This window comes from Lissotriton helveticus, chromosome 7, assembly GCF_964261635.1.
Source record: "Lissotriton helveticus chromosome 7, aLisHel1.1, whole genome shotgun sequence".
In the NCBI taxonomy this organism is placed as follows: Eukaryota; Metazoa; Chordata; class Amphibia; order Caudata; family Salamandridae; genus Lissotriton; species Lissotriton helveticus.
Genome location: NC_136068.1, coordinates 7,479,039 through 7,505,440, shown reverse-complemented (window position 1 = coordinate 7,505,440; position 26,402 = coordinate 7,479,039). Strand labels below are relative to the sequence as shown.

The 26,402-nt window shown below is 50.1% G+C and overlaps 1 protein-coding gene across 1 annotated transcript in view; it reads left to right on the top strand.

Moving 5' to 3' along the window:
* The window catches only part of LOC144766562 (uncharacterized), a 43,768-nt gene that overhangs the window by 5,569 nt on the left and 11,797 nt on the right, over window positions 1–26,402 (top strand). The window contains exons 2-3 of the mRNA XM_078650365.1: window positions 10,770–10,925; window positions 11,002–11,087. Coding sequence (XP_078506491.1) covers window positions 10,770–10,925; window positions 11,002–11,087 — 242 coding nt within the window. The remainder of the gene's footprint in view (window positions 1–10,769; window positions 10,926–11,001; window positions 11,088–26,402) is intronic.

Here is a 26,402-nt window from a genome sequence, read left to right as displayed (position 1 = left end):
AAAAATTCTGGAGGACAGAGTCATTAACCCATTGTCCACTACAGAAAGTGATTTTTCCAAATTAATACGGTCAATTTCCCGTATTCTTTCTGCTGTTTCAATTTGAGTAACCTTCCAGGCCTCATTGTATGCTGCATATACAGAGGCTGCTATGAAACGCTTTTGACGCTGTTTGCGTGGTCCCATTATGAAATCACGCAAGTCAGCACCATCAGTAAGTAAAGTTAGGTGTTGCTTAATTTCAGGCAGTGTGGAAGTTTGTAGCCATTGAAGGCATAATTTGCCCACACTGTAGGTTGTTATTATCCCTGGGTGATGTCTTTGGGGATATCTAGGGTCTGGCCTGGTCATTTTGAAACCCTGTGTTTTATTCAGGAATCTATCTTGACAGTTATTTGTATCTGTGGGCCAGATCAACCATTGTTTCCAATCAGGATGTGTTCTGTTTTGGTTAAGTATATGGTTTATGTCTATTTCTTCATCTGTTTCAGAGTTATTGCTAAACATTGTTGGCTTTGGAATAGACAGGTTATTTAAATCTTTGATTTTGGCTAAGCCAAGACAGGTGGTTTGTTGAACGGTGTCATTTAAAAATATCATTTGTTCTGGGATCATGCAGGCTCTAAACAAAGCTTCTATACCCTGTACTTGCCATTCTTTTGTGCCCCAAACACTTTTCAAATCAACATGTTTGTCCCAATAATCAAATCCAAAAGTATTCATTTTTTCAAAGAAAGAATCTGAATATATCAATTTTGTGTTGGTTATCATGGTTTTCATCCCTGTCTTGTTTGACAATTTGTAATAAAATGTTTCAGCATTAGTTATGTTAAAACCTGAAAAATATGAATATTTGCCATACATGGTTCTAGAGCTCCCTTTTGGAGGTGTAGCACAATGTTCCCATTGATTAAAATTTAAAACATTTCTAGGTTGTGCAGATTTATGCAAGAAATGGTTACCATAATGGTTATAGCAGTACATGCTGTCATAATTTGTAGAACCCTGCAAATAATCATGTTTTGTAAATTTAGCAGACATTACTAAGTCAGACATCATATTGTTTATACTTTCAAAGTCCCAATCATCAGCAAATGAGTTTGGTTTTGCAAAGTCACTCAAGGAGATCTTGATTTGGTGTGGATATTTCAGGATCTCGACCGGACCATAAATTTCATAGTCAGTGTTGTCCCAGGCTACCCCACCAGATATTGGAATTGCTGTGAAGTTGGCTGAAGAAAGTTCTGAAGAAAGTTCTCTTTTCTCGACGTGTGAAGATGTGTGTGGTTTGAGGACCAAGTTGATGTTCTGACTTGCTGTGTCCATTTTAGCATATTTTCCCTCAATGAAGCGTCCCAAGGTAAATACCATGATGAGCCAAAGTATGAGGATAAATGCACCAAAACCCACCCAAAATTCAATCCATGGAGAAACTAGATATGTTTCTTTCAGTTGTTTCAAAAGTTCCTTAGCTTTGTCTTTAAAGGATTTTGATGATGGCTGTGTCTTTTGTTCGCTGAAGCCGTCAGAGGAATCATCGAAGTTGATGAAGTAATCGGATGCAGTTCTGTCAATTGTTCCAATTGGTTCAGGATTTTTGTTTCTCGCATTTTCACTTGGTACTTCTGTATAGATTGGTGTGTCTCTGCTAAATGTCTTTATTTGGGTTTTCAGAGGTCTAAGTTCTATTGCATTGTTGCATAGTCCTTGTTGTTCTTCCGTAGGCGTTTCGAATGTGATGAGCCTCTTTGATAGGACCTCTGTACTGGTAGCAAACCTTGGTGTTCTGCTACTTATTGGGAGTCCACTTGGCCTACTGTTTGTTATCGGCCACATGTTGTGGTTTTACCAGGTCGATGGATACAACTCGGTTCTCCTTTTTTCCAGCAAGTGGCGGTAGTACAACTGATCTTGTCCCGTTGACAGACAATACAGGAACTGCTTTTCTGTAAGAAGGCCCAAATTCCTTCTTTACCGCGATCTTCTCCCTGACTAGATCCCCGACTTTTGGAATCCAGACAGGTCTTGCTGGGACAGGTGGTGATTCTTCAGTGGTCGTTGGCTGTTCTTTCAACTGTATGTTGCTCAGGTCTTTTCTTGTTTTGTTTAAGTCCTGCAAAATAGCCAAACGGTCTTTGACATCAAAGCTTTTTTCTGTTACCACTGAAGTCTGACTATCAAGGTCAGAGATCAACATCCTAGTTCCGAATAATAATTCGTACGGACTGAATCCCTTCAGAGAATTTCTTGGCAAGTTATTAAGACTACGTTGGACACTTATTAGATGTTTGACCCACCCAGCTCCCGAACCTAATATCCTTTCTATTATAGATTGCTTTCTGTCTTGGTTTTTTCTTTACACCATCCCATACCCTCAGGAAGGAAGTGAGAAGATTCCCGCTGGGCTGTGCTCATTTGGCCATTCTTTCCCCCCCCAGGCTGGATTGCCTGAGAAAAGGAAAAAAAATTGGTCGAACGTAGCATGCTCTTAGCGTATATGCCATTTAGACTCGCAAATCTTGTATAACAGTCCGGACGTCAGCCGAGTGTTGTGGATCTACATTATAAGTGGGAACTAGCCTGTATATGTTAATCGCAAGCCATTCTTTTTAGTGGTGATGTTATCTGCCTTGATACGACGAGGTATTAAACTGCTTCTCTCCCCACTGCGATCTCTGTTGCAGTTTGGGCAGTTTTTTACAAACATGGTGTAGTGCAGGCTCATGCCTGGCCACCAGTACCGTGATTGTAATTCTTCCAGAGAATCCTTTAATTTAAGGTGTCTGAGACCCTCGCCCATGTGTGCGTCTGCGATTAACAAGTTTCTCCTGTCCATGTTTGGAATCACTCTATCCCCCACTCCAGGGATTCGAGCAAAAGGAATGGAGTTTGCATCTATGATGTATGTGTAATTGAGTGGATAGTTGATCGGTAACGCCGAGCAGTCGCCTTTTGATGACGTTTTTACTGCCAGCAATGTTTCGCCGTCAATGTATTTTAATGTACGCTTTTTTCGATCTACGGGAGCCGGTTTACTGGCTGCCGCTGCGGCTGTTTCAGCCAATGAATTCCCTACAACGTGAACGCCATCACGCTGGTGACTCAGTGAGTGTGTCACGTGAGTCTTTGGTAGTTCTTTTTTCAAAAGAGCTACCTGTTCCCAGAGCAGTCTCTGCTTTATTGGTGCATCCGTGTCATCTTTGTAATCGTTCTGAATCCAGGTCTGCAAATCCTTGTTATATGCTTTGACGCAGAAATATGAATCTGACACTATAAGTGTCGGGAATTCGCGATCCGCATTATCTAGCGCCATTTTCAAAGCTAATATTTCAGTTTGTAGTTCTGAATTAGTTTCTACTGAGTGTGATTTTGTTAATAGAGGTCTTAGTTTACCTCCGTGCCACACTTCTTTTGTAATCTCACATGTGGGATTGTATGCATGTTCTCCCCAAACGGAGGGTTGAGCATGTCCGTCTGTATAGATTACACAGGCGTAATGTCGTAGAGGCAGAATGTCGATTGGCAGAGGATACGTTTTTTCATATTTTAGATTTTTTAATTCTTCTAGTTCTGGATCAAAGAAGTAATATACTTTGTCCGTTGTGATTGAATTTACCCATTGTAACCATTCTGGATCCAATGTTGTTGTTGGTAAATTACACGGTGTTGTTAATGCCTCAAAAGCTGATTCTGCTGTTCTGACTGTGATATGTCTACCGTCAGCTATGTCTTTTTCTCTAGCTATTGCGGTTTGAACTGCTTGAACAATTTTTCCTTTGTTGTTGAATCTCTGTTCAGCTTTTGTGTACAAATGTGATTTGAATGCAATTGGTACCTTATCTCCCTCATTAGAGGTTAGGTATGTGAATCCGTATCTCCCTGGGATGACTCGGATCACAAGGTTGCGTGTATTATCACGGGTTTCTAATTTTGTTTTAATTAGCATGTCTGTTTGTAAGGATCTCAAAATTTCTGTGTGTGCTTGAGTCCAACTGGATCTTTTAAAGTCTGGTTTAATTAGATCGTAAAGGGGTTTGACCCTTTCTGCGTAATTTGCAATGTAAGTTCTTCCGAAATTTAGGAAGCCTAGAATTGACTGTAGGTTTTTTAGTGTTTTAGGAGCTTGGATTACGGCACATTTCTCTAGGAAATTGTCTGCCAGGCTTTTGCCTTCACTTGATAACTCATATCCTAAGAATAGGACCGTCAGATGGGCAATTCTGGACTTTTTGAAGTTGAATTTGTAACCCTCTGCAGCGAAACCAAGTATTATGGTGTTCACTCTTTTCAAGTGAGTCTCCAAGTCATCATCTGTTAAGTAAATGTCATCGACATAAGATAATGCTTCATCATCATATAGTTGTAGTAATTCTGTTACTCTCGCTGAGAATACCCCCGGGCTGTTCTTGTACCCCTGGGCTAACCGACAGAATTGTTTTTGAGTGCCATTTACTGAGAATGCAGTTAAATATCTGCTCTCTGGTGCTATGTTTTGACAAAAGAATCCGTTGGAGATGTCCAAGGTTGTTTTGTATTTTTTGCGCACTATGTTATTCATTAGTGCAGCACTGTGTGAGTTTTGCACTGCAAAAGTTTTGCAACATGTGTTAAGGTGTCGGTAATCCAAAACTAGACGGTACGAATTGTCTGGTTTGGAGACCGGAAATAAAGGATTGTTCATTTGTGAGGTGCAAGTTTCAATCACCCCTTGGTATTCTAGCTGATCTAGTATTTCATTTACTTGTTTTTTAGCTTCTTGCTTAATTGGGTACTGCCTTTGTGCAGTAGGTTGTGATTTTAACTGGACTTTGTGAGGAGGAGAATCCTCATCCCATCCTACATGATTTTTATATAAAGCAGGTGCTAAGGCCACTGCCCACTTTCTAGCAAGTGTATATTTTTTATGAATCGGTATTTGATTCGAGAAGGCAGGCATAATTACTTCTTCGCCATGAGGGCACTCCCTGACAAACTCTGGTGGCCAGTCTTTTTCAGCTAGAAGGATGTCATAGCCCTTGGATAGGTTATCCCAAAATAGTCCCCTTATTTTCCTAGTCTTATCTCCCTCTATACGTAATGTTATCTCGTATATTTTGTGGGGCTTGCTAACTCTGGTATCTGCAGTTTCCACTTGAAGGTATTCATTCGTGTCCACTGTCTCCAGATGATTCATAAGGACTTTGCGAGCTATGCTCACCTCTGCTGCGCTGTCTAGCATTGTCTGAGCCCATTCTCCGTTTTTCAGTTGTGTCCTCAGTATTCTCGGCATTGTTAACTACCTTGATACTGGCTACCTTCTTTTTTGGAAATTGTGATTTCTTTTTCAGTTGAGCAGGTTCCTTGTCTTTGGACTTGGCGTGCTCTTCTGATCGTCCTCTTCTTTCCGATTTCTGCGAGGAATTCTGAAAAGATTGAGAGGGACGTGTATCAATGTCTTGATATCTATCAGGTTTTTTAATATTATCCCTATTTCTAAGGTTATATCTATTCCCAGAGGGTTCACTCTGAGGTGACCTTTGTCTCGGGTTCGGAGATTTCTCTCTTCGCCTAGGAGACCTTCCTCTGGACTGGAATTTCTTTTCTTTAGGATTGGATTGTTTATTTCCATCCCAGTTCTTTTTTGGTGAATTATTATTAAAAAATATTTTTTCTGGACTTGTAGTCAGTTGCGGTTTTACTGGTATTCCACCTAGACTATCTCTGCCTAGTTCTTCATAGGATTTTTCTATGATTCTGGCAATTTCAGCTGGTTGGTCTGCTATATCTGTCTCTTTTAACCTCTGGCGGATCGCCACGTTTGCTGCTTCACCCTTTATGTTGGCTAGTAATATAGCCGAGACCTGCTTGAAGTCTTTCAGTAATTTCATACCAAGAGTTAAAGCAGGTTCTGGACCGTATTCATCTTGAATTTGTTTTAGCACATCTGGTATCACCGAAATGGATGGAACACCGTGCGTTTTTGTATAGATGGAAGCAAAGACTGTACCCCAAGTGTCACAGTCCTCAATGTGTGGTGCGATTCCCATTGGGAGACATATAGTCAGAATCCTGTGTTTTTCTAATGGGGTGGTGTCAGGAAACACCGCCTCTATTTGGGTAATTTTCTGTGCCAACCAGAATGGTATTTGTTCCCGTTTAGCTGGAACTTTACCTAGGCAGGATTGGATGTTCTGTGGTGTGATTTTATTTGTGTTCCCCTGGTGAGGGGTCAGCTGTGGAATTTTAATCGCTGGCTGAATTGTTGAAGTCCGCATTACATACTGAACTAATTGTCTATGAATTTTTAGTAGTTGTTTTAGCTGTATTAATAGCTCTGCTGCAGGCATTCTTTCGATGTCTGGATGTGGTGTGTATCCGGCTAGGACCGGCCACGTTGCTCCTGGTCTTCCTAAAGGACCGAGCCTTGTAATGTGATTGTTATGTATTAGGGCGCCATCAAATAAGAGCAAATGCTCTTGGAATTTGAGTGGTACTTCCACCTCCTCGAAAGGAGTGTACGTTTCAGGAGGTTCCTCTACTTTGTAATAGTGGAAGTACTTTGTTACAGCATTTGCTGCTGGAAAATGTATCCATGTATAGTATACCTCTGTCTGCCGATATTCGTGTGCCTCAATTACGAATATGACTGTGCCACCTCTAGGTGTCAGTCCATTTTCTATAAGTTTTAAGGTTATAGATCTCCTTTTAATGACCGGAATAAGTATTATATCCGCGTCTGCTGCTTGCATGGTAGCATCAGCATCTGCTATTTCAGTAGCTAATCTAATTGCCTCTCTTTCTCCATCGCTGTCTCCCATTTTACTGACAGGATGGTATTATTTTTATTTGCAGATCAGGTTTCTTTATGGAAACAGAGATTAGATGCACAATATTTTGGAACTGTTTTATCCTTCAACGTTGACTAGACCAAGAACCGTACATAGGAGTTCCCTCCTGCGAGGTTTTGGAGGATATAATAACCTTTCACCCACTCCAGACGTCTTTGGAGTATTTGGGAAAAGGGGTCTGAGTGAGAAAGCACGACTGAGTTACTCTAAATGTCTTACGTTAGTTTTATCGCCCTTTCCAAACGCGTTGGGCGCCATGTAGTGTAGCTCCTATTTTCCCAATAGGCTCTGCGCATTGGAATAGTGCCTACAGCAGTAAAGGCCTAGGCCAGACGTTAACTAGGTCTACTACTGTCGATACTAGACTTAATTTTTGGGTTTGCCAGCTAAGCTCAGAGTTCGCTAGAAACTTTCTCGAATGTTCAAGGAAGGATTAACTCCCCTGATTAGACAAGAAGGGATTTAGTTTCTGACAACCATAGAACATGACAACTTTGCTCTCCCCTAATCAAGAGTCAATCTCGAGAGTCGTGTGAGCACAAGGCAATTATTTTACTCAGTCAGTACGTGCATTCTTAGTCTCATCAGAATGTAGAGAAAAGGAAGAGACGGGCGTGTTCAATAAAAGATGTTATTTATTGATCAGTCTCTTTTCTCGTACAAGAGAAATGGATCGATATTATTGCAATACTTATAGTTAAGTAAAGTGCATACATTAGAAGCAATAGTATAAAATAATACTGTAAAAACATTGATATGGTTTCTGAGCCATATGATGTTTAAAATGATTAAAATATATTTACATACACATATACATTTGACTAAACGTACTCAACTGGTGTTTCTAAATACGCCTACCCCGTGTACCTGACCTAAGTCTAATGCGTGGGCGGGAATAGAAAGTTACAGTTTAGTTTAAGTTTGTTTTTGCCAAGTGAATAACTAAAGAATTCTCTAGGAGGGGTTATTCAGTTCTGTACCTGGAATTTAGGATGAATGAGGAATGGTATCTCTTTCTCTGCTCTCGATATTCCAGGCTGCCTGCGAGGGCTGCCCAGAAGCGCCGGTGCTGGGTCTCTCGGCTTGAGATAGCAGCGCGTCTCTCAGCGCGTCAGGAAGGCGGGGCTGCTGCCTGCGGGGTCTGCTTCTGCTCTCGGCTTCGGCAAGTATGGCTGCTCCGTCTTGTCACCACGCGTGTGTTTGCATAGGGCAAGGTCGGCAATATTTATACCTTAAAGGTGCCGAGATTGACGTAAGGATGGACATAGGTACGTCAATAAAGATGTCATACGACTTGCTCGTTAGCACATTCTTTACTAAAGTTCTCTGTGAAATCAAAACAATGGCCGCACGGATTATCCAGGTTGTCATAGGTTTGATTTGTTATGAGAACGTCGTATGCCTTATCAGGGGCTGGAGGAATGTCGCTTGTCTAATTAGATCTCAAGCGTTATGACCTAATCAGATAACACGTTCCTGTGCCGTAGTGTGACTGCGTCAGATAACGGTATCTGCATCATGGGGGATTTCTTGCCTCATGGGCTGACTGTTAGTTAACTAGCTAGTAAGTTTAACCAGAATAGGGTCAGGAATAGGGGGATCGAATCAGAACCTATAGAAATACACGACACAACCATAGCAGCAGTCGCTAACCGTTGATCCACAGGTTGGTGTCACTGGGCCACCATTGCATACTGGAGTAACGCGCCAGTGCACTCCAGTGCGTGGTGGACACACCTGGCAGATGGTGGCACAGGACTAGTAACTGGCATCGGGTGCTGGCATGCAATGAAACTGGAGCATTCATTAGAATAGGCTTCTCATGGGGGAAGAAGAAAACAAGATGACAAACCTACCTCAGGCTAAACCCTGGGCTCTGAGGACCCGTCCACTCTGTCATCCACCAGCACCAACCCTCCTACAACTCAGGAAGAAGCTGAAAACTCACCTCCTCAAGTAACACTACCCCAGACAGACTGACCTCTCACCCCTTCACCAGCCCCACCCTCCCTGTGTCTCTTACCCCACTACCCCAGACAGACTGACCTTCCTACCCTTCACCAGCTCCACCTCCCTGTCTCTCCTCCCCCACTACCCCAGACAGACTGACCTCTCACCCCTTCACCAGCTCCACCTCCCCCTGGGTCTCCTCCCCCACTACCCCAGACAGACTGACCTCTCACCTCTTCACCAGCTCCACCTCCTCGTGTCTCCTCCCCACTGCCGCAGACAGACTGACCTCTCCCCCTCCACCAGCTCCACCTCCCCCTGTGTCTCCCCCCCCACTACCCCAGACAGACTGACCTCTCACCCCTTCACCAGCTCCACCTCCCCCTGTGACTCCCCCCCCACTACCCCAGACAGACTGACCTCTCATCCCTTCACCAGCTCCACCTCCCCCTGTGACTCCCCCCCCACTACCCCAGACAGCCTGACCTCTCCCCCTTCACCAGCTCCACCTCACCTGTGTCTCCCCCACTACCCGAGACAGACTGACCCCTCACCCCTTCACCAGCTCCACCTCCCCCTGTGACTCCCCCCCCACTACCCCAGACAGACTGACCTCTCCCCCTTCACCAGCTCCACCTCACCTGTGTCTCCCCCACTACCCCAGACAGACTGACCTCTCACCCCTTCACCAGCTCCACCTCCCCCTGTGACTCCCCCCCCACTACCCCAGACAGACTGACCTCTCACCTCTTCACCAGCTCCACCTCACCTGTGTCTCCCCCACTACCCCAGACAGACTGACCTCTCACCCCTTCACCAGCTCCACCTCCCCCTGTGACTCCCCCCCCCACTACCCCAGACAGACTGATCTCTCACCCCTTCACCAGCTCTACCTCCTCCTGTGACTCCCCCCCCCACTACCCCAGACAGACTGACCTCTCACCCCATTACCAGCTCCACCTCTCCCTGTGACTCCTCCCCACTACCCCAGACAGACTGACCTCTCACCCCTTCACCAGCTCCACCTCCTCTGTGTCTCCTCCCCCACTACCCCAGACAGACTGACCCCTCACCCCTTCACCAGCTCCACCTCCCCCTGTGACTCCCCCCCCCACTACCCCAGACAGACTGACCTCTCACCCCTTCACCAGCTCTACCTCCTCCTGTGACTCCTCCCCCACTACCCCAGACAGACTGACCTCTCACCTCTTCACCAGCTCCACCTCCTCGTGTCTCCTCCCCCACTACCCCAGACAGACTGACCTCTCACCCTTTCACCAGCCCCACCTCCCTGTCTCTCCTCCCCCACTACCCCAGACAGACTGACCTCTCACCCTTTCACCAGCCCCACCTCCCTGTCTCTCCTCCCCCACTACCCCAGACAGACTGACCTCTCACCCTTTCACAAGCTCCACCTCCCTGTCTCTCCTCCCCCACTACCCCAGACAGACTGACCTTTCACCCTTTCACCAGCTCCACCTCCCTGTCTCTCCTCCCCCACTACCCCAGACAGACTGACCTCTCACCCCATCACCAGCTTTACCTTCCCGTGTCTACTCTCCACTACCCCCGACAGATTGGCCTCTCTCTCCTCTCGCTAGCTCCTCCCCCTCCTTTCTCATGTACCCCCTGGGGGCTTGTCCCTTTTACAGCCTGTGCTGATAGCCCGCTGGGCTCACCACACACACGGGCACCGCCCTGAGGCACAGACTTTGCTGCTCTTATCACATCCATGTTTTGCAGAGTGCACTGAGTGTCTTCTGGGGGCAAAGTTGAATTGATGCTGTTTCCAAATAATGCCTTTGCTATCCTGACAAAATAGAATAGTTGATAAGTTTATCAGCAGAATTCCTTTACAATGTATATACCATTTGTTTTATAATGCACCCACTGGGCAGGAGCACCCCTTGTGGCCCCACAGTCTCTCCACAGGATGGATGGCTGCTGTGCTGTGTTCTGAGGAACTCACCCACCTGTGCCTTGTTCCCCCAGAGTCTCCCCCACCCTCTGAGCTCCCTTTGGACTGGTCCTTCGTAGTGGGCGTGTCCATCGGGGCGCTCTTTGGCGCCGCCCTCCTCATCTCTGGCGCGGTTCTTCTCTACAAGAGATGGGGGTCTGGACTCCGACTCCACAGAGAAGCAACGACGGGTGAGTCTGAGAACATGTTTTATGAGACCCAGGAGGAGGCTGACGTCACCTGACATCTGTGCATGCTCTCTTCCAGGCGTGAACATGTATGTGAACAGCAAGTGGACGAAGGGACCAGACACCTACTATGAAGACGTCCACAGAGGATCCCGGGCCGCGCCTGTAAGTAACATCTAGCGTTGGTTGAAACCATACTGTGCCATCTCTCCACAGTGCAGTCAGTCTGAATGAGCCCTCAGTACGCCTGTGATTAGAGGCGCTGGGACCTCAGTCAGTTCTAGAGGTGTGGATGACAGAGAATGCACTCGAGCACACATTTAAGATTTGTTGTCTTTTCCTGATAAAAGTGAGCGGCATCTTTCACAACAAAGCTGTTAGAAGAGGGGGTCTCTAATTGGCAATGGTTTGCACCTTTGTCCAAATAGGGACCCTTGCTTCTAGTCAGAGTAAGGGGGTACACTCCTAAAATAACCCAGGCTCAACCCTGTGGTAGCTCGGCTGCGGCGACTTTGTACCTTTGTAGCCACGACAGGCTCTGCGACACGCTTCTCCGGTGATGTGATGGCAACCCTTGCGTTGGCGACACGCTTCTCCGGTGGATGCGATGACAAACAGCTGTGACAGAGACACGCTTCTACGGTGATGCGACGGTGACCCTTGCAGTGGCGAAACGCTTCTCCGATGATGTGATGGCAACAGCTGAGACGGCATCACGCTTCTTCTCGTTGAGTCTCGCTTCCAGCTTCCAACAATACGCAGGCTTCTGCAGGCAGAATTCCCAGCAAGGAAATTCAGGGGGAGCTGGTGGTGAAGTCTTGTATCCCTACGAATTCAGCAGGAGGCAAACACAGTTCAAGCCCTTGGAGATTCTTCTTCAAGATGATGAAAGTTGAAATAAAAGTCTTTCTCCTATCCTTGGCAATAAAGAAACCACTGCAGGTCAACCCCAGAAAGCAACACACTGGCACAGGGGCAGCCCAACTCCTGCAGATTCTCTGGTACTTCTCCTTGGCAAAAGGTATGTCCTGATGTCCAGATGTGATCTAATGTCTTGGGGTCTGGCCCCAATATTTATAGTAGTAAATCCTTTGTCCTCTGAAGGCAGAGGGTTCCTGTGCCCAGCCAGAACCTGTTCTGTGCAGCTTCCTGACAGGAGGTGGAGACAGCATTGTTGAAAGCCGACCTAGCCCAGGTAGTTGAAAGGAAATCTCCTCCCCTACTCTCTATTCTATGAAGGCTCAGGGGAGTGAAAGGAAATCTTCACCCCCCCCCCACTCTCTGTGCAGCTAAGGTCCTATTCAGCCCAACCCTGACTCATCAGACTGCTGGAGCCTAAGCCTTCCTGTCACTCACAACTCAGACATGCAATACACAACCTAGCAGAGGCAGGCTGGATGGTTAGGTAAGAAAATACCTACTTTCTAAAAGTGGCATTTTCAAACACAGAATGAGGAAACCAACTTCACTAAAATATGTATTTTATCATTCTGAGTTCAGGCATACTTAATTTGTTTTTCTACCATGTTCCCTGGGTCAGTTAGGATTATAAGACGTTATAATCAAACTGACGATTCTGGCCTATGGGGACAGGTAGCCTTGCAATGGTGAAAAACAAAGTTGGCTGTAATTCACTATCAGAACATGCCACACACACCAGGGTATGTCCTACCCTTTACTTATAATGCACCCTGCCATTGGGCCTACTTTAGGGGTGGCTAACATGTCAAAAAGGGAAGGTTTAGGGACTGGTATGTGGGTGCACTTACCAAGTGGACATGGCAATACTAGACTGCACACAGGCTCTGCAATGGCAGGCCTGAGACACACTTTACAAGCTGCTTTTGTGGGTAGCACAACCAGTGCTGCAAGCCCACTAGCAGCATTTGATCTACCAGCCCTGGGCACACATGGTGCACTGTACTAGGGTCTGACGAGTACACTAGATAAGCCAATAATGGAGTCACTAATCTATTACAACAATTTACAATAGGGGGCTGTTAGACCTGGCACCATTGGCGTGGGTCTCCCTTCCATTTTTTGCTGCTGCCTCATGTGTTTTTCTGGTGTTAGATGCTTTGGGCACTGTGCCACTACTATTCAGTGCCATAGTGCAAGTGCTCCCTACTGTAAATTGATGTATGAATCAGTGGTTCCATGTTTGGCTATTTGGTTTCCTTGTCAGACTCTAGTCTAGTGCACTGAGTGTGCCAGGGCGAGTAATCCAAATTCTGCTGGTAGGCCTGCAGCACTGGTTGTGCCACCCACAGAAGCAGCCTTGTAAAATGTGTCTAAGGTCTGCCATTGCAGAGCCTGCGTGCAGTCTGGTACTGTCATGCTGACTGGGCAAGTGCACCCACTTCCAAGTCCCTAAACCTTCCCTTTTCTTCATCTCAGTCACCCCTATGGTAGGCCCAAGGACAGGGTGCATTGTAAGTATAAGGTAGGACAAGCCCTGGTGTGTGTGGCATGTCCTAATAGTGAATTACAGCCATTTTCGTTTGTCACTATTGCAAGGCTACCTGTAATGTAATGTAATGATGTCTTGTAAAGCGCCTGAATCACCCCACATGGGGTATCTCCGCGCTGTAGAACGCTGGGGAACCCGTCCTGACTTTCCCTGTGAGATGGTCCCTACTGGGTATCTCCAAGGTGAAACCAGGCATCCCCGGCGTATGTGGGGGGCCGTTGTGGAGATGAGGCAAGCTAATGCCCAGAGTTGCCGAGTGTGATCCCTGGTTAGAGTAGGCACCGAGGCGAGAATTATTGAGTCCGCTGACCCTGGTCCTCCTGTTCACCACAGGCTCAGAGAACATGTAGAAATTCGAGTTTAGCATGCCTGAACTCAAAATAATAAAATACATCTTTTAGTGAAGTTAATTTTAATATTCTGTGTTTGCAAATACCACTTTTAGGAAGTAGGTATTTGCTTGTCTAACCATTCAAACCTGCCTCTGCTAGGTTGTGTATTCCTTTGTCTGGTTTTGTGAGTGATAGGGCTGGGGAATTCCAGGAGACAGGCTGAGTCACCCAGTGGTGAATAGAGAGAACTGCATCTAGATGAGAGGAAGGAGTTCACCTGAACCTTGAATAGGTCTGTGCCTGCCTTCCACAATGCTGGCTCCACCCCCTGGGGAGCGGCTGATGTCTCTGCCCTGCACACTGAAAGAAGAGAAGGAGTCCTGTAAACAAGGTGCTCCAGGACTGTATTTGACTTCCACAATGCTGGCTCCACCTCCTGTGGGGCGTCTGATGTGCATGCCCTGCACTGTGAAAGGAAAGTAGAAGTCTGGTAAACAGAGTGCTTAAGAACTGGCTTGGACTGGGCAAAGGCCCCTCTCCCCTCAGAGAACAAAGGATTTCTGGGTATAAATATTGGGACCCTGATCCCATGAAATTAGATCACTTTGGACTGCAAGAAGAAACCTTCACTGAGGAGAGGAACCTGAAGAAACTGAGGAGAGACTATTCCCAAGCTGAAGTGGTGCTTGGGGGATTGGCCTGCAGTGTTTGCCTTACTGCCAAAGGAAGGAGAAATGAGCTTTGTGTACTTTGCTTTCAACTTGTGAAGGATCTCCAAGGGCTTGGAAAAGAGCTTGCCTCCTGCTGAAGTCTCAGGGACAACAGACTTCACCCCCCAGCTCCCCAGAGTTATTTTGGAAGTGCCTGCTGCTGTTTTAGGCCTTCTGAGGAACTGCGTGTCGCAAGGAGCTGGAAGTCCGACTCAATGAGAAGAAGCGTGTCACAGTCGCTGTGCCTGCCATCGCAACTTCGGAGAAAGGAGGGTGTCGCCGCTGGAACTGTCGCATTGAACCGCATCGGAGAGAAGCGTGCCGCAACGAAGAAGAAGCGTGTCGTCGTCGCTGCTGCTGCCGTCGCAACTCGGAAGAAGGAGGGTGTCACCGCTGTGGTTGTTGCACTGCACCAGGAGAAGAATCTCGCAATGAGGTCGGAGCGTGTCGCCATCACTGTGCCTGCCGTCGCAACTTCGGAGAAAGGAGGGTGTCGCCCCTGGAACTGTCGCACTGCACGGCATTGACCAAGAGCACCTCACATCCCCAAGAAGCGCGCCACCATCGGACCTGCTGCCGTCGCATCTTGAATGTCGCCACTGTAGTTGTCGCATCGAGCGGAAGCTTCAGGCATCGTGGAGAGGAGTGTCACTGCTGGAGCTGTTGTCGTCGCATCGTAAGGGTGTCGCCGCTAGAGTCTACGCATCAAATCGAGAAATTCTCGCATCCCTGAGAAGCACGCCTCATCTGGAAGATCTTCACGTGTTTATTTCTTTACACCTGACTTTTGCCGCCTTCCTCATCACTGGGACATTGCTTTTCGTGGAAGCGCAACACAACTTAAGGTACATTGACGCAGAGTGACGCATGTAAGAATTGAACTGAACTAAGCTTAAATCTACCATCTTAAAGTAATCATAGTGTGTATTTTTGTCGTTTATGGTCTTGTGGTAACTCTATATAAAGTCTACTTATTTTTGATATAAAACCTGTGTGGTGTCCATTTGTAGTGTTGTCACTGGGTTACTGTATGTGGTCACAACTGCTAAACTTACAACGCCTCTGAAATAAGCCTTGACTGCGAGCGCCACGCAACCTAGAGGGTGAGCAGGTGATATTTTAGGTGTGTAATCCCCTTGTCCTGACTAGAGGTGAGGGTCCCTACTTGTCACAAGTACCTACCTGTGCCAACTAGAGACCCCCAAATCTAACAGGGGCACCTGCACTGTGGCACTGATCAGCAGTGGCAAAGTGCTCAGAGTCATAAATCCAACAAAAACAGGTCCGAAAAATTACAGGAGGAAGGCAAAAAGTTCAGGGATGACCCTGCAAAAAGGACCAAGTCCAACACAACCCCCTTCCAGTCAAAACGCAGGGGAGATCAATCACTACCTTTATGGACTTCCCTGCTTTGGGCGATAGAACATGGACCCTGGGCCGAGACTGCAAGGGCATACTCGAGTTCTACGCCAATCTGAACCTATTATGATCCCTCTGTCCATACTCTCAGGGCCTCCTAAGCTAACCCATGGGGAAATGTTCTCCTCACCTGTGGACACTATCTGTGCAGTACGTAACCTTAGCTTGCTCACAGGTGTGTCCCAACAGGCAGACAGTACCCACATGGCCAACACAGTGGTGTGGCCCTGTCAACCCCCTGGGTGTGATTCCTGTCCCACTCTCAGGAGCCTCTGTTCACCAGGACAGCAAGCCACAGTGGCCACTGACAGCTGTCAGTGATGAGAACCAGGCCCCAGGCCTTTTAGGGTTCTCCAACCTCTTTGGTGTCAGAGAATGGGGGGCAGTAGCCCGAGGTGCCTGGTACCCTTGGTCCATTCTCCCTCCTGTCAGGTCAGGTATGACATCCTGACACTGACCCACCAGCCCTGGGCCTGTACCTGGTGACTGGACAGGAGACTGGGATGGGCTCTCCCATACCCGGTCTTCCTCCTTGGGGCTCTGCACCCTCCCACCTGGAGCGGTACCCCTTTTCAGAATTGTCAGGGCACCTGTGGCAGCTGCCCTGCACAATTCGCCCACCGGTTCAGGGGTTATATCCTGCAACTTAGTTCCCAGCCAAGGGTCTGTACCCTTAGACTAGGCAGAGGTCAGGGGTGAGGCTGCCCTCTCCCAACCCCACTCACTGAGCCCCTGCACCCTCCCACCTGGAGCGGTGCCCCCAGAAGGCAAACCGGTAGGGACACTGATTATAGTTGTCCTTCCCTCCAGGTCAGGTAACACCTGAACCTGGCTTCCCAACCCAGGGACCAACCCCTGTGGTTGAGCACCTGCCTGGCAAACCAGGACTTCCTGGGGAGCACCTATGCCCCCCCCCAAGGTTGACACATAACTCATGTGTCGTGTGACAGTATGCCTGCTGCAGATCTCTCCACTCCTGTCCATCTGACAGTGTGTGAAGATCCCCCAGGAAAGAAGCGGTGTCACCATGGTCACTCACCACTTACTCAGTCCTTACAGCTGGCCCCTGACCCACTGGTTTTTCCACTGGGGACTCTTTCCCCCTCTCACTCCTCAATCTGGACTTCCCCACCCTTAACTTAGGAGTGGCACTGCCAGACACCAGAACTGATGGAGACCTGCTTACAGACACTTTCAGTACACCAGACACTAGGGGATCCCCCTCAACGGGCGGTCCATGAGGACAGACTAGGCTCCCTACCTGGTGTTTTCTTAAGGAACCATCCAGGTCCTTAGACGGAGGTTGGGGCACTTCGGGACACATCCCAGTCTCACTCCTTCTCCTTGGAGATAGGACGTGAGGCCCTACACTCCTCCCACTACCCTGGGACCTAGCTGGGCTACTCTGAACCACTTCCACCACTCTGGATTGGAAGATACCAGAGCCACTCTTGTTGGAATCACTCCCCAATGCCTCTTCAGACCCTCTGGAATACACCAAAAGGTCAGCCTCCAATGTGAGTTCCCTGGGGTCAGAGAACTCACTCTCCAACTGGTGTTGGCATAGCTCTGGAAAACAGGGACTTAAAATATGCTCTCCCACAATTGGATCACACTGTCCCCCACAGGGATTAACCAAACTATCCTTCACCTCACCATCCAGTGCCTCACACACACACTCCTTACCACTCTCCTGAGATTCTCAAGACAGTATCTGACTGTCTCTGTCACCCAACCCACACTCTTCTGGGCGGACTTCACACTCACACAACAGGATTTGAACCATGGGGTAACCCCTCTCCATGTACCTCTCATCTAGATTCAGTAGAGTGTCCCGCCCACCACTAGGGCCATGAACCCCTGGGTCAGTTTTCTAATTTACTTTAGGGCCACTGCACACCACTGGAGCTACCTCATATCCTTGAACCCCTTGGTGAATGTTACCCCCCTCCTTCAAGTCAGGTGCAACATCTCTGGGTGTGTGTACTGCTCCCTCATCACTAGATAACTCAATTTTGCTGCCACCATCTAAACTGGACTCCACCTCCAACTCAGCCAAGCTCACTTCCTGAGCTACACAAATTTATTTTTCAGCTAAGGCTCGCTCTATCTCCTCGCACTCCCGGTCTATCTGCCTCAGCCTCAGCCTCCGGGCACGAGCATGAATCCGATTTCTCTCTTCACGAGCCCCTCTTTCCCAAAATGTTTCTTCCTCAGGGTCACTGCCCTCTTGGTATTCTGGCTGGGGATCCTCCCCCTCAGGTTCCTCCTCAGAGTCATCTGCTAGTGTTGCTTCCAAGCGTAGCACCTCATAGCTATGCAGGGCTGTGTCAAGATCCCGCCTTGTGGATCTCCTCTACACAGGTAGCCCCCTCTCCTTGCAAAATACTTTCAGTTCCATTATCTTGTAAATGTGCAGGTTCCAAAAGTTGTTTTCCATTTTTACAAGGCCCAACAGGTGCAACAACTAACTTGATAATCAAATTCCAAAGGAAACAGGGGAAAATAGTATGTGGTTGCGTTTGGTCTGCACTCACTAGTAGTGTTCACCAATCACTGTACATGAGTCACAAATGCAAGTCCAGAATACCACCGCTGCCACCAATGTTAGATTTGGGGGTCTCTAGTTGGCAATCGCTTGCACTTTTGTCCAAATAGGCACCCTTGTTTCAAGTCAGAGTAAGGGAGCTACACTCCTAAAATAACCCCTTCTCAACCCTGTGGTAGTTTGGCATGAGCAGGAAGGCTTATCTCAGAGGCAGTGTGTAAAGCATGTGTGAACACATACAGTAATACAGTGAAAACACTACACATGGACACATCACAGGTTTTATAAAAATAAGTATTTCTTATATAGACTTAACACAAGACCCAAACAACAAAAACCTACAATACAAAATTAAGAAAATGACTTTAGGATGGGAGAAATAACTCAGTTCATTTTACATGGTAAATGTGACACGTTTCTCACTGTGGGGCAGATTTACAAGAAAGTGACGCGTCTAGAGAGATGGATCACTTTCCTTGCTCCACCCTAAAAATTACTTGCGCCACCGTGGATGTGCCGTATTTACAATACGGCGCACCATGGCGGAAGGATTGACAGATGCATCAGAAATGTTAACGCATCTGTTGGGACAAAATTCACGCATTCCTGGAGTCGTGTCGCAAGCACCAAGCAACTACAGCAATACATGTTGTGGCCTATTCCCACTACATTGCGTCACTCCTTATGCCTGCTTCAAGCAGGCGTAAGGTTTTGCCACAGTGGCATCCTAAAAGTGACGCAGTGAAATCTTGTAGATTTCACTGCGTCACTTTTACGAGGCTTTCCTGAGTAGGAACGCCCACCCTGCTTACATTACACGTGACGCAGGTATAATGTGCCACAGGGCTTTACAACATGACGCATCTCCCTAGATGCGCCACGTAAATAGGGCGCATTGTTTGTGCCGTCATTGCGTCACAAAAAGTGACGCAATGGCGGCACAAAGAGGCGCAAGGGGCTTGTAAATCTGCCCCAAAGTACCTGTGGATTTGTCATGCAAAATAAACAAAAGGTTCGCAGGGAGAACGATGCATGGGTACCTTGCTACCGGGGAGGCGATGTGTCTGTTCCTCTGTGCTTGCGCAAAGTAGGCGATGCGTCTGTTCCTTATCGGAGAGGAGGTGATGCGACGATCTCGTGGTGCGTCCCAGTTGCGATGCGACAAGATGGCGCCTCGGTGTGATGCAGCGATCAGGTGCAATCCGACAAGATGGCGTCTTTAATGCGATGAGACGATGTGAAGACGATGCGTGCATGCCCGACGGCCATGCAGTGACTCTGTAACTTTGGAGCCGCGACAGGCCCTTTACACACTTCGCTGGTGATGCGACGGCAACCCTTGCGGTGGCTACATACTTCTCCGGGGATGCGACGACAAACAGCTGCAACGGAGACACGCTTTTCCAGTGATGCGACGGCGACCCTTGCGGTGGCGACCCGCTTCTCTGATGATGCGATGGCAACAGCTGCGGATGTGACACGCTCCTTCTCGTTGAGTCGCGCTTTCAGCTACCAACAACACACAGGCTTCTGCAGGCAGAATTCCCAGCAAGGAAATTCAGGGGGGAGCTGGTGGTGAAGTCTTGTATCCCTGAGACTGCAGCAGGAGGCAAGCACAGTTCAACCCTTGGAGATTCTTCTTCAAGATGATGAAAGTTGCAATTAAAGTTCCTTCTCCTTTCCTTGGCAATAAAGAAACCACTGCAGTCCAACCCCAGAAAGCAACACACTGGCACAGGGGCAGTCCAAATCCTGCAGATTCTCTGATTCTTCTCCTTGGCACAAGGTCGGTGCTGATGTCCAGAAGTGATCTAAAGTCTTGGGATCTGGGCCCCAATATTGATACTAGTCAATCCTTTGTCCTCTGCATGCTGGCTTCAACCTTGTGTAATTTCTTCTGTCCCTTGCGATTGGTTTAAATCTGGCATTGCTGTTGTTTTCTTGCTTTCTGGTGGCTGTTACTCCTATGGTAACTTCCTTGTAGTCCCGAAGCAGCGGCGCCTAACTACAGTTTTTCTCCGCTTTCTGGCACTAATTGCCTACAGTGTGCCATCTGTTGTTTACCCCTCCCTGACTGACGTGTCAGACCCTGTAATGTAAGCTCCGGTTGTGGTTGGGGGCGTGGCCCCCCTCTTCTCCCTCCTCGCCTTGTTTTCACTGCTGCAGGACTGTGCTCGGCAGAGCGAAAATTTTTCGAAACCAACGGGTCCCAGGGATGTAGGCGACTAAAAGGCGCGAGGCGCAGTATGTACAGGCATTTTCTTTTGCACGTTACTTATAGCATGATGAACTTTGTGGTGGGCGGCTGCCGCTTGCCCTTTCTTCCCCATAACCCCCCAGCCCAGGCGTGCAACGCCCATTGCTTCCCCCGGTTCGTGTGTTGCAGCCCAGGATGAGACAGCTTCCCGGGCACACGCTGAGCACACCTGAGAACTCCAATACCCAGAATGCATTGGTTATTGTTGGGTCGAGTCGTGTTTCTGGCCCGGAGCTGCAGAAGTTGATGGTGAGTCGGCCTGTGTCCCATGGCCACCGCCCCAGGTAAGTGCACCCTTTCTATTAGTTATTCTGCTGCTGTTTTGGCGTAGGCAGAGCAGGACTAGCCATATCGGGCACCGGGCAATCTCCCGGTGCGCTGCATGGGTGGGGTTTTGGGCCCCTGGGGGCCGTTTTTGCAAAATCGGCCCTGTACCAAAATCGGCCAAAAACCGGTCCCGGAGAGAGCTCGCGGCATCTCCAACCCCCATTCCCCCTCCCCCACCCCCACCGCTGTGGAGAGGGGGTGCAGCCGAGCACTTTGCCAGGGCCGGTTGTGGTTACCAGTCCGGCCCTGGGTGTAGGTTCCGGTGCGCAGTCCTTTTCTTTGATGTCTTGTTTACGAAAAGAGGAATTTATTGGGGATTTAAAAACGTGTATTTTACCGCAGCCATATCCATCCTGCAACTGCTGGCATTCTGTTTGAACTCCTTTGACCCTTGTTAACGGATACTTTCCGCCCTCGCTTCCTGCTGTGCCTATGTACCCGTTCCCTTGTTGGAGCTGCACACAAGCTCTGAGCCTTGCACCTTCACCTTTCCTGTTTGTCTAATGGGTATTTTGTCTCCACATATCTGCTCTCAAGTATGGGTTCAGCACAGTTTTAGCCTTTCCACTCCCAGCCACAGCCTCTATGCATTTACCACTGAAAGGCTATACTTGTTTTTGTAGTAGGGAACAAGAAACTCGTTTAACTCAGACTCAGGCAGTCAATAACCTGTGAGCTGACCACAAATAATGACTCTGCTTAATGTTTTTCCACCCCCCAGGCTGCTAGAGTCTTTTTATTACCCTCTCCTTCTGTTGGAGCACAGGTCAACTGATGACAGCAGGCCTGCAGCAATGGGCTCAGGGTTAATGCATAGGGGAACGAAGAGCTCAAATCTTAAGATTTTCTAAAGAGAGAATATGTTACTCTTGCCTCTTAGAAAATTAAATAAACAATGTAAAGAAACGATAATGCTAAAAAGGGTATCTTTTTCCAAACTCTTATTTTCATATACACTTAAGTGACCTAAAACACCACAATACCCTTTATTACACCTTTTGTTTTCAGAAAATATCTGAACTACTTTCTGTTGGACCCGGCCTCATGGCGTGGTCCTACCTCTCCCGCGCGGCGGGCCCCAGACGACATCAGCCCTCCACTCAGCCTCGGGCAGCCCCTCCAGCCCGACCCTGCACGACCACCATTGCCGGTCCGGTTACCATCCCGGATCAACACTACCGGCCTAGCTCCATCCCAGGCCCATCACGACCGAACACGAGGTCTTCCCCGACGCCATCTTGGAACCTCCACGTCAGGGGCACGTGGCCTCTGCCTAGCCCCGGCTCCAACGAAGCCCCGACATCGAGGCGCCAGGATCCACCCAGGTGGTCGAGTGGCCACTCGACAGATCCCGGATGGAAGGGGAGTTTCGATGGTCCCCAGCCGTCCCCGGACGCCTGGTATCGATCGCCCTCCGGCCTCCCTGGGCGCTGGCTCCACCCCCCTGCTGGGTGTCTGGACGCCATCATCCCGGCCCCTCCGGCCCCCAGGTGCGAGGGTCCGGACATCAAAGGACTCCAGCCCTATATCTGGGCCAGCCCCGGAGCAGGACCCCAGTTGTATCCTGGACTGTAAGCCCTGCAGACGCTGTCACGGCCGACACCAGACAAACTCATCCTTCCTGTAACCCGAAGCCATCTTGAGAGCCTGCTGGCGCTGCGGCGGCCTACCTCGCTGAGACCATCTTGAGATCCTGCTGGCGCTGCCGCGGCCTACCTCGCTGAGACCATCTTGAGAGCCTGCTGGCGCTGCCGCGGCCTACCTCGCTGAGACCATCTTGAGAGCCTGCTGGCGCTGCCGCGGCCTACCTCGCTGAAACCATCTTGAGAGCCTGCTGGCGCTGCCGCGGCCTACCTCGCTGAAACCATCTTGAGAGCCTGCTGGCGCTGCCGCGGCCTAACTCGCTGAGACCATCTTGAGAGCCTGCTGCGTAGGGTATCCCTTCTTCCACCCCGGTTGAGACTGTCCCGCTACCTTACCCCCCTTTACGAGACTTTACGGATCCCTCGATCTGCCTGTATATACTGCCAAGAACCAGCAACCTTTATTATCTATAAAAGCTTAAGAATTTGACCTCCTGTGTGGTGTCCGTTTGTAGTGTTGTGATTACTCTGCTGTACGATCCTAGGAGAGGACCCTCACCCAGGAGGCCTCTCGGTAACGCTTGGCTACTTCTCGAAGGAGAGGTGGACCTAGGGGTGGTCAGTCAGACATCTTCTGCCTCCCCCGGGGTCGCCTTTCTAACATTGGTGGCAAGCGCCGGGATCCGAGCCCTCGCAGATCGTACGGAGAGTGATTCACTCACTACCAAGAAAAACCCACTACGACCATGAGCACAGAATTCCAGAAAGAGAAAATGGAAGACTACAGCCACAAGGAGCTAAAGCAATTCTGCAAAGACCTAGGCATCGCTACCACTTGCTTAAGCACCAAAGAAGACTTTAAATCGGCCCTGCAGGCCTGGGTGGACGCCGGCGACGCGCCACCCCCGAGTGAAGATAACCCGGGCCAGACCGGAGGCCCGGAGGCTGAGACAAACCCAGCGTGAGGGAGACCCGCAAACCCAGACACGGGCCTCTCCCACGAAGACGCCCGAGAACGAGAGAGGAACCGGCTCCATGAGTTGGAGCTCGCTCGACTCAGACAAGAAGGAGAGATCCAGCTGGCAGAAAGGAAGTTAGCCCTCGAGCAGCTACGGCTAGAAGGAGACCTAGAAGAAAGGCGGAGACAAAGAGACCTCGAGGAGAAAAAACTCATGCTCGAGCACGAGCGCGGCCTCAAAGAACTGGAAATTAAGGCTAAGACAAACGAGACCGGCACCTCCGGAGGCAAGACCTCACCTCCCCCGATGGACACGAAGGTGCACATACCCAAGGATGTCGTCAAAGAGTACTATAAGAACGACAACATCCAACAGTGGTTCAAAGCCTATGAGGTCGCCATGACCGCCCATCGAGTACCCCTCAAGGACTGGGGTGCCGGCCTGTGGGGGAAGTTTATCAACGAAGGGAGAGACGCCCTGCTGGAGCTCCCTGATACCGAGATGACCTCGTACGAGCACATGAAGACCGCCCTCCTCACTCGCTACGGACTCACCCCCGAGATGTACCGGCAGCGATTCCGAGATTGCAAAAAAATCCCCGGTACCACGTGGGTGGAGTACGTAAACTTTTACAGCAGAGCCTTCGAGGGGTGGGTCAGAGGCTGCCAGGCCACCACCTACCAGCAATTGGTCGACCTCATTCTATGGGAACATCTGGCCAATAACTGCTTCATTGAACTCCGGCAGCACCTCCTTGACAGCAAACTAACTGAGCCACGAAAGCTCGCTGTCGAGGCGGATAGATGGGTGAGCACCCGAGTTCCCCGGAGTCCGATGGGAGACCACGGCCGGGGATCCCCGGGGAACCACCGACCACGAGGCGGCGGAGGAGGTCAGAGCAGGGGACGGGACGCCCCCCAGGGGTCCTCCCCTACCTCCACGTCGCCATCCCTGGGCCGAAGAGGGGGCCCCCCCAGCCAGACCCGGGCCCCGCCCGAATGTTACGTGCCACAGATGCCAGCGACAGGGCCATTACGTGAATGACCCTCTCTGCCCAATGAACCAGCGACCCGGCACCACCGGTCCCCCAAACCGCCAGATCGCGGCCGCCGCCCTGGGTGAAGAAAGAAGCGAGGAAGAGGACGACAACCACGAGCAGGCCGAATGGGAGCCCGCCGCTATGACCTTAGCATGCCTGGGTACTCACGACCTGATCCCCGAGACCCGATCCCAGGCAACACCCAGAAATACCGCCAGTGGGTCACCATCAATGGACGCCGGGCCGAAGCCCTCCGGGACACCGGAGCCAGCGTGACGGCGGTCCGCTGCCATCTGGTGACCCCCGAACAGATCTTTCCTAACGTCCTGTGCCCAGTCCGGTCGGCGGACAACTCGGAGACTTTGTGCCAGATGGCCCGCATCCCTTTCGAGTGGGGAGGAGTGTCGGGCATGCTGAAAGTGACTGTCCGAGACGATGCCCCAGTGGACTGCCTCCTTGGGAACGACCTGGAAAGTTCCCCCTGGGCCGGCGTCGAACGGAGAGAGCACCTGGGGATGCTAGGCCTTCCCGAGTGGGTCTGTGCGACCACCCGCTCCATGTCCGCCCGAGCCTCCACCCCAACGGAGGAAGCCCCGACCGAGGAGCCGGAGTGGCCCGCACCTCCGCCGCCCGCTGTCCCCGAGGACGCCGACCCCGAACCCGGCCTCCAGGGGCCCGGCCAAGAAGATCTCACCGAGCTCGGCCACCTTCCAGAACTAGCTCAATGGCGCCAAGAAGGTGGCCCCACCCGCGAACAATTCCGGCAGGAACAGAAAACCTGCCCCTCCCTCGAGGGAATCCGACAGCAAGCCGCTACTCAAGCCGCTGGAGACCCCGCGGGGTCCCACTGGGTCTATTGGGACAACGACCTTCTCTACAGTGAGCAAAAGATTGCCGAACTAGGGGCCAGCCGGGTACTGGTCGTGCCCCTCCGATTCAGAGACTTCCTCCTGAACTTAGCACATGATGTGCCCCTCGCCGGGCACCTGGGGCAGGACAAGACTTAGAGCCGCCTGGTGACCCATTTCTATTGGCCGAAAATGCGCAACGATGTGCATAACCACTGCAGAACCTGCCCGACCTGTCAAGCCAGCGGGAAGAGCGGGGGGAAAGTCAAAGCCCCGCTCCGACATCGTAAGGCCCCTGGACCCTCGCACCTCGCAGGGACACCGTTTCATCCTCGTCCTGGTGGACCATGCCACCCGCTATCCCGAGGCCATCCCCCTCCGAACCATCACGGCCCCCGTGGTGGGCCGAGCCCTCATGAGCATCTTCTCCCGAGTCGGCTTCCCCCGGGAAGTCGTGAGTGATCTGGGCTCCAACTTTATATCGAAGCATATGCGGTCCCTATGGCAACAGTGCGGGGTCACCTATAAGTTCACCACCCCGTATCACCCCCAAGGAAATGGACTAGTGGAACGGTTTAACAGAACACTGAAGGGGATGATCCAGGGCCTAGAGGAGCCGCTCCGACGCAAATGGGATGTCCTGCTGCCCTGCCTCCTCTTCGCCTACCGAGAGGTACCCCGGAAGTCCCTAGGGTTCAGCCCTTTTGAACTATTGTACGGGCACCCGGTCCGAGGCCCCCTCAGCCTGGTCAAGGAGGGCTGGGAGACAGCCATTCGAGATGCCCCACCGGATGTCTACCGATACCTCCTGACGCTTCGCAACCAGACTCGGAAGTTCAGGGAACTTGCCGAGGCCAACCTAGAGGCCAGCCAGGAGGAAATGAAGCGCTGGTATGACCAGAACGCCTCGTCCATCGAGTTCGAGCCAGGCCAGCAGGTCTGGGTCATGTCCCCGGTTGAACCTTGTGCCCTCCAGGACAAATGGACG